This window comes from Schistocerca piceifrons, chromosome 11 (genome assembly GCF_021461385.2).
Source record: "Schistocerca piceifrons isolate TAMUIC-IGC-003096 chromosome 11, iqSchPice1.1, whole genome shotgun sequence".
Taxonomy (NCBI): Eukaryota; Metazoa; Arthropoda; class Insecta; order Orthoptera; family Acrididae; genus Schistocerca; species Schistocerca piceifrons.
Genome location: NC_060148.1, coordinates 37,866,064 through 37,874,957, shown reverse-complemented (window position 1 = coordinate 37,874,957; position 8,894 = coordinate 37,866,064). Strand labels below are relative to the sequence as shown.

General features: G+C 36.5%; 1 protein-coding gene across 2 annotated transcripts; it reads left to right on the top strand.

The window, feature by feature from the left end:
- Positions 1-1,602: 1,602 nt before the first annotated feature.
- On the top strand, positions 1,603-8,350 carry LOC124720116. Of its 2 annotated transcripts, XM_047245414.1 has the most exons (6): positions 1,603-2,528; positions 2,924-3,022; positions 3,137-3,235; positions 3,349-3,447; positions 3,560-3,659; positions 8,030-8,350. In XM_047245414.1, the coding sequence occupies exons 1-5, from the start codon at positions 1,655-1,657 to the stop codon at positions 3,586-3,588; spliced, it is 1,200 nt and encodes a 399-aa protein (XP_047101370.1). In that variant the 5' UTR covers positions 1,603-1,654; the 3' UTR covers positions 3,589-3,659; positions 8,030-8,350. The 2 variants fall into 2 exon arrangements, with proteins under 2 accessions (XP_047101370.1, XP_047101371.1); XM_047245415.1 differs by lacking the exons at positions 3,349-3,447; positions 3,560-3,659.
- The last annotated feature ends 544 nt before the right edge of the window (positions 8,351-8,894 follow it).

The window sequence follows — 8,894 nt, the reverse complement described above, 5'->3', positions numbered from 1 at the left end:
GTTCAAAGCCGACGGGTTGTATACCCTGCAGAAACCTTTAGGGAGAGCTCGGCTCGAAACGAAAATAACCAATAGCATTGCTCGTTTCGAAAGAGCCGTGGCGCAGACATTTTTCTCATTCGAAAGTTACACACACGTGCGGTTTTGTCAGCAGATACGTATGGAATAAGTGTATTTTGCCCTTTTACTTTGTGCTGTGGAGTTGTCCGTGTAAGCAGTGAAATTTTTGTGTCCAACATGATTTTTCAGTGTCATGTGTGCGATAAAGTCTATCCTAAAAAAGGAAATTTGAATAGACACCTGTTAGAGGTTCATGGACTGCAAATAGAGCAGAAAAAATTGTTTGTGTGCGCCCTGTGTAATGAAAGAAGTACTTCTGAAAAGTGCCTGTTTGAACATTTACGGGCGGCACATGAGGTAGATGTGAAATGTGAAATATTACATTTTAGCACCGCTGATGAATTTCAGAAGTGGAAGGAGGAAACTGAGCAGACAACGCTCTCAAAGTTCGTCAAACGTCGTGGTTCCCGTGATAAGGTTGATTCAGAAGTTGTTTCTTATATTTGTCAACGGTCTGGTAAGTTTGTGTCTCGAGGAAAAAACGTGCGATGTCTTAAATTGCAAGGTAGTAGTAAGATTGATGCATTGTGCCCTGCTAAGATGAGAGTAGATATGAAAAAGAATGGAACCTGCTATGTGAAATATGTTTCAACCCATGTTGGCCACAAATCCGAGTTATGCCATCTGCAACTAACAAAAAGAGAAAGGGAAAGTATTGCTGCAGATATAGCAAGTGGCATACCATTCTGTCATATTAGACAAAATTCGAGATACAGTTGTAGATTCGAACTTGGAAAGGATACATTTGATTACGAGACAGGATCTACATAATATAGATCAGTCTTATAATTTGTCCTTCAAGTCAATAAGACACCATAATGATGCAATAAGTGTAGAAGCATGGGTAAATGAAGTAAATGGTGGAGACAGTCCTTGTGTGCTTTTCTATAAACCACAGGATGTAGTCCTTGATTCGTACCCACAATTAAAGCGCTTTGATTTTGCATTGATAATTATGAACAATGCTCAAGGCGAGATATTAAAGAAATATGGGAACGACTGCGTTTGTGTTGATGGGACACATGGTCTTAATGGATATAATTTTGAACTTATAACTCTACTAGTGCTAGACGATCTAAGACAAGGGTTTCCATGCGCGTTTCTAATATCTAACAGGAATGACTCCCAGATGCTGTCCATATTTTTCCAGCACATAAAGAGGCAGGTTGGATCAATTTCGCCAAATGTTTTTATGTCGGATTTGGCCGAGTCTTTCTTTATTGCATGGAATGATGTCATGGCAGCTCCATCTATGCGACTTTATTGTACATGGCATGTTGATAGATGTTGGAGGAAGAATATCAAATGTAAGATTCAAGGTGTAGAAAAACAAGGTGAAGTATACAAGCAAATCAAAACTTTGATGCATGAGCAGGATGTAGATTCATTTGATGAGATGTTAAATATTGTGCTAGAGAGATTGGAATGTGATCCTGATACAGTTCAATTTGCCACATACTTCAGAGACAACTGTGTTGGGAATGCAAATTGTTGGGCATATTGCCATAGATTGAATGCTGGAATCAATACCAACATGCATATAGAAAGAATGCATCGCACTATTAAATATATATATCTAGGTAGTAAATGTGTCAAGCGTTTAGACAAAGCTATTTTTGCATTGATGTCATTTGTGAAGTACAAGCTGTTTGACAGGCTTATTGTGCTAAATAAAGGTAAACTGACGAGTAAACTTAAGGACATTCGGCTTCGGCATAAATCAGGGAATAATATTAAGGAGGACTTCATTACTATGGAGTTTTCTGGTTGGAAAGTGCGTTCTTCTTCAAGAAGGTCAACAGATTATTTTGTATATGATAATGACTTTCAGTGCAACTGCAGATTGATGTGCATTAAATGCAGGGCTTGCATTCATAGGTATTCTTGTACATGTATTGACTATACCATCAAATGGAATATGTGCAAGCACATACATAGTGTTTGCCAGATTCAGTTAAAGCAGCAACCTTCTGAACACCTAAGAAATAGTGAAGTTACACTTACTGAGAGTGAAGATATTTCTGTTGTAGACGAGAAAACAGAAATACTAGCGGAGGTAACGAAAAAAAGTGTTAATGATTCTGTACCTTTGTCAGTCCAAAGAAGGGAACTTATCGCAGAGTTTTCTGGTATTGTATCTGAGCTGACCTCAAATGACTTAGAAACTGCTAAAAAAATGTTATCATCACTAAAGGCAACTGTAGCTGTCGGAATGTTGCAGCAAAAACAGGCACCGCTGCAGATAGAAAGGAAACAATCACAAAAGATTTTACCTCAACGTAGACTGTACTCTACAAAGAAAAACAAAAGGAGTAATAATGCATCCCTGGTGCTACCAAATTCAGAAGAATCCAGTTTGATCAAATTATCTCTACTGGCAGACAAAGAAGATGCACTTGTGGAAAAAGGTATGTTACTAGTGCCCCCGCCCCCTTCCCCTCCCAACAACGTACATCCCTGCAGCAAAAAATGCTTGTAATGAAGCAGTCTGGTAAAATTCTACGTATGACTCAAGTGGCATAGTGTGCTGCTGATGGCAATGATCAATTATGAAGTAAATAATTAATGCTGTTCCTGTTCTCTAGTTGTCAGGTTCTCGTATGTACCCTTGTTTGCTCAGTAATTTAATTATCCTTGTAAAGCAAACATTTAGAACAAGTATTTACAAGAAACAAAATATACAGAATAAATAAACGGTCATTGCCAGTATCACAGCACCACGCCGCCTGAGCTATAAGTAAAACTTAACCAGTGCTCTATTATCTGTTAATGTCACCAGTCTAATATAATATACTGTTTGCAGGTTCAGCTGTTCAAAAGCAACCAACAATAAAAAATACAGAGGGTGTAGCAGGTCCATTCCCCATTACAGCATGTGCCCTACAGCACAGCCCGACGAATCGTGAGTATTATAAATCCAGGTATTAATGTACCTTTTTGTTATAAAATATCATTCTAGTTTTATGCCATAGTTCCTTGTAAGTTACAGCAATCCGGTTTGCAATTCTGCTTGCAGGCTCAACTCCCATGATTCAGCCAATAGCAAAACAGGCTGAGGTGGTATCTAGTCCGTCTCTCGCTACATCGTATGTGCTGAAACACAGCCCGAGGAATAGTGAGTACTATGAATCAAGATATTAGTGCACCTCTGTGTTATGCCATTGTTTATTTTTGTCACAGCTCCTTATAAATTACTTACTGTAACTTAGTTTGCATTTCTGCCTGCGGGCTCAACTTCCACAATTCAACCAATACCAAAACAGGCTGTGGTGGTACCACATCCATCCATCGGTACAGTGCGTGTGTTGCTACACAGCTCAACAAATGGTGATTTTCTATGAATTCAGGCATTAGTGCATCTCTTTATTATAAAATGTTATTCCAGCTTTATGCTAGTCCCTTGTAAGTTATTTATAGCAATTTTAAATGCTGATTGCAGGTGCTGTTCTCCCACATTTAAACCAGTGACAGGGCAGGATAAGATGGTATCAGTGCCTTCCCTTACTACAGCGCATGTTCTGCAACACGGCTATGGAATGGTATTATAAATTCAGGCAGTATTTGTGGATCCTTTCTGATCTGAAATTTTGCTTGTCAACTACAACCTTCCTTATGACATTTCATTTCTGATTTATACCAAAGACAAGTGTCCTTTTGTTTAATTGAAATTTTTTTACCACTTGTCAGACTGGTTTTTCTTCACAAAATATATTAGTACAAATATAGCTATATAATAGTGTGATACATTCTTTCTGTATTGATGATGTTATGGCCAATATTTCACATTACAGGCATAGGCAATTGTCTTGGTTACGAATTAAACTGTATCAGGATCACATACATCCTTGTTGTGAATCATGTTGTCTGCACTGGCGATTTGTTCACGTGTCCCAGTACACCTCGCACATGAAGTACACTTCACTAGGAAAATTAAAAAATGCTGTAACTTTTGAATCACTGCAGATAGGACGTAAACTCTTTCACCTTAATCCGTAAGAAACACTACAGTTTACATCCTTAATGGACATTACATGCAAGTTACACCAAGAATTATGTTTAGCAATAGTTTTTAAATGAGGCTAAATTTCACTCCATAGTCTTCCTTATAATAATATCATACACACTTTATTTTACTCCTCACTAAACTTGAATTCAGAGAATCTTACCTTGCTCACTGAGGAGAAAGTGTCAGATGCAGTGAACACCAAATGAAAAGGCTAAATAAGACAATGCAGTGTGGTAGTCAGCACTCAGTATGATATAACCACCACTAGATATTGACATTTCAGCCTTTAGAGCATAATTTCAAAAGTTTGATTAGTTGAACAATCTTTTTAGCTTGAAGTAAATGAAGTTGTCAACATAGAAAATACCCAACATTTTTATAATTTTCATTCAAGTTATGACTCACTATAAATAGATTTTTAAAACACAGGTTGGTTGTGAGACAGCATGGATGTGATAGATGGAATGTGCCATACGGTATATAGGCAAGATTGTGAACTCACTTTGTATGAGTGTTTTTCTCCATAATTCTCTCCCATGCCGCTCAGATGTCTAAAAATGTACTCTTTGTGAAGACTGTCTCTGTAAGTTGAAGCAGTGACCAGCAACACAATATTCTGTTTACTCTTGATTCAATGCTTAACATATTCTGCAATTGACACTTATTGCAAGTTAATAGCACATGCATAAGCCAACAGCGAATGTGTTAATTGCTAATATTTGAAACTTGTGAGTAGCTAAATGACATCATGCTAGTTTAATGGCTTCCTACTGCCCTCACAAATTATAAACATTAGTTTTTGAAATTTTTTTCCCCTTCACACCACTTTTCAGCACCTGATATGTGCTCGCAACATTTTTGCTGCTTGGAAAGGTTTTAAAAAAAATTATTTCAACACAGTTAGCCAAGATATTTTTAGCCAAAATAATCAAAGTTTAGTTCTGCTAGCTGCAAAGGTATGCAGTGAACTCTTTAAATGCTATTAGTAGACCTTACATGAGGATTGATTGTTGGGGGATATGGTAGTTGCTTTATGCATTGATTATCTCTTTGTTCTGTGTTCAGGAGTGTAACAGGCTCGTACTGTATGTGATGAGACTAAAAGTTTTCCAATGAGAGTGTGGATGTGCAGTTCTTAACATACTAGACTTCCATTCGTTGGTGTGACAGTCAATTCCTAATCTAACAACACAGGTTCATTTTTTCACTATTTTTGAAACTCCCTCCAGACTAATAGCCAGAATGCTTCTTTTGAGAATTTAGGGATTTTTCCTCCTAACTTTGGATGCCTGTTTCGTTGTTAGCCGTTTCACCCTTTCAGTTACATATAATGGTAAAATTTTACTTGCGGTTCAGGTGGCGTGCTGTGCTGATGTCAACAGCGACCAACCATGAAATAAATAATTAATCCTGTTCCTACTCTATGGTTGACGTGTTCTTGCATGTACCCGCGTCTGCTCAGTAAATTAATTATCTTAGTAAAGCGAACATTTAGAAAAAGTGCTTACAGGAAATGAAATATTAGAGAATAATTTCCAGCACTGCACGGTCGTTGCCAACATCACCGCACGAGGGCGCCTAAGCCGTAAGTAAAGTTTAACCCATATAAATGTGATAACTTCTTGTTTCCTCATTGTCATGCCACAAGGAGCATGAGTGCACCAGCTAATGCGCAGCAATAAGTTAATAAGTTACTTGTCCTGTGACGAGTCGGAGAATTAAAGTGCCATAAGATTACACCAAGCTTCCTGGTTCGATAGTGGCCACCAATAGACACTGTAGTATTCGTGAAGATGAGTGTGTCAAGTTGACAGATTCTCAGTATGTCCTACAAAAAATTATTTGATAGTGTGCACACTTGATTGTATTTGGGCCTAACTTTTTGTTCTTAGTATTGGTTACGTTGAGGCTTCTGTGCATCTCATCTCTACTGTGATTTTCAGAGCAACTGTATTACCTAAATTTCTAATCCAAAGGTCCATTAATGTGGTTGCTCTTGAATCCTGTAGTCTAAGATTATCTTTTCACACAATTTCTTATGGTATTTCCAGTACTTGAGAAGGAACTCACAAATTGTTCATTGTTTTGAACACATATTATCCACTGCCCACTTACTGTTCCATATTGAAGCATAACTACTGTTTTGTAATAGGATTAGTTACATTTGGCTTGTAAATGTCATGTGACGTTACACATTGTGCCACAATAATCTTTACTAATCGTTAATTGTGTCTAAAATTAATAAAGTCTTAGCCCAACATTCCTTACTAGTTCCAAACTGTTTGCAGTTTTCACCACTGGCTTGTGAAATATACTTGATTACACTTTCAATACACATAAGGTACTAGAGCTACCTTTGTGTGTCTGTGCCCAGTGCATGTCAGGAGAGCACCAAACTGGGCAGTGACTTTTAAGTATTTTATTTACTGCCAAAAATATGTCAATAAATGTGATCTTTAAAAACAAATAAATCACCAAAGTAAAAACTGAGATTAACCCATCTGGAACTGACAAACTTCCATTGCTCGACTGATTGCTGTGGGATGTTGACAGTTGGATAAAATGGTGTCTTTTTTTTCCTTCGCAACATATAGTGTAAACCATCATCCCATCCCCTGTGTTAGTCTCACCTGCAAAGTTAACAAACATCCAAAGGTTATACTTGACAGTATTACATTTCCAGATCAGGATGATCAGTATTTAAATTATGGTTTTCTCTACATTTGAGGTGCAATGAGTCTTATGTCTTATGCTGATTTCTCTTAGACAGGTAACTTTTGAAACTGAATAAGCTCACTGCACTGTTCATGGTAACATTTATAGTTTCCATCAGATAATACTAACCTTACAAGAATTCTTGAGGTATAGTTGATGGGTTGAAAGGCTGTGGTCAGTGTATAAAACTACTACTCCAAGTGTGGGAGACATCTTCAGAGGTACAATTGTAGCTTCCATTCTACCTCGGAAGATGTCTCCCGCAGTTAGAGATGAAACGTCAGGAAGAAGTAATTTTATACATCAACCATGGCCTTTTAACCTGGAAATTTTGACTCAAGAAAATGTTGGCCATGAAAGTCTACATTGTATGACTTTACAAAAATTGTCACCTGCTGTGTCCCATAGAAGTAAATAGTTAATAGTAGTAATGTTTAAGCACATACTAAATAAATCAGTTATATTCAGCAACATGTTCAAGCATATTATTTAAGGATGTATCATTCAAAATTAAGCACAATTTGTTTGTTTTCACTGAGAAAGAAATATAACTACACAAACACTGTATTCTACACTATGCTAATCTTTATTTTACCTCTTTGTGATGCTGTGGATTGGAAATAATACCTGGCACAAGAGATATGGTGTGATTTGGATCCATTGTCTGAATGGAAATGTTGGTATACTTAAAAGCTTTATAGAAGAGGTCAGGACATGTCAAATTAGCAACAGATAAAATATTTGCGCACCGTTATTTCTAGATACTATTTTTGTACTACAATATGCTAAGAGGGCAGATTCTCTATATTGATCTGTTTCACCTTGTTCAAGTACTTAACACTATGTTGCCTACTATGTAGCCTTTTGACATTGCATACAGCTAAACAAAAGGACACTTTCATTTTGGGAACTGCTTTTCAACAATGAAATTATTTCAGAGATAGTACTCGGAACCATTGAAAAAAGACTACATCATTGCCAGATAAGTAAAGCAAAATTCTGTCTCAAAAGTAACTGACAATACGTAAATCAAGATAATTGTTGGTTTTTGTTATTTTTGGGGGGCTTTTAGATAAGTGTGTGAAGAACTGGATTGGTTGTATGCTATAAACGGCACTGGGAGACTGAATTTTGGAGCAACTATACCCTTGAAATGTCTATTATTTTGCCCTCGATTTGATGTTTCAGCAACCTGTGATGCCAGGAAACTCACAGATAAACTAAATCATGTGCCAGATGTCGAGCACCATTGTGTTTGGAAGTTCCATTGTTCTGTGTGCGAACAGTTTTGGAAGTTTGGATGAATCAAGTTTCTGAAACTGACTGGAAAGAAACTTAATTTTCAAAAACTAAGATTTTATTGCAATTCATGATACTGTGAAATATTTTTATAATTGCTGTACATTCAGCTAAAAGTTACAGTAAAATTTTCTTGTAAGTTATGCCTGCAGAAACTTTTGTACTGAATTTAATCTTTTCTTTTGGTTTATAATTTTGATTTAAAATCTATTTTCTGTGTATATATGAAGTTTCAATTGTGTATCTTAATATTTGTAGCTGATGTGTAGAATATTTGAAAACTTTTTTTTCACGTTCTGTATGTTTTGTACATCACTGTATTACTTCATAAAGTCTATAAGATATGATGACAAATTATGAATGTAGTCTTAAAATTGTATTAATAAATCACAATTAAAAATTTAATATTTAAATTCCAATCAACTGTTTAATTTTTTCCCATAACATACTCAAAATGTAAATGTGTCCTGATGACCCTGGTGTATCTTACGTGTTGCAATGTTTAAGTGTGCCAAGTAACAGGTAATAATGAGACACAATTAGTGTGAGTGACTGCATTGGCAGTGTAAGCTGTGAACGCAATTTCATGTTAGCAAAAGCAAGCATCATCTGCAGGGAACCAGCGACTGTTGGATATTGAAATTGTAGACCAGCCACAAGTTACATATAATTTTTCTTTATTTTGAGTAGTTTCACTCAACAAATGTGAGCAGCTTCATAAAATTGTGGCCAACAGCCGCACATTACTTATGTC

Coding starts and splice junctions, on each gene's coding strand:
- LOC124720116 (XM_047245414.1), top strand. CDS start 1,655: ATGCATATAGAAAGAATGCATCGCACTATTAAATATATATATCTAGGT. Junction 3,023..3,136: donor ACAGCACAGCCCGACGAATC/GTGAGTATTATA, acceptor TTCTGCTTGCAG/GCTCAACTCCCATGATTCAG. Junction 3,448..3,559: donor GCTACACAGCTCAACAAATG/GTGATTTTCTAT, acceptor TGCTGATTGCAG/GTGCTGTTCTCCCACATTTA.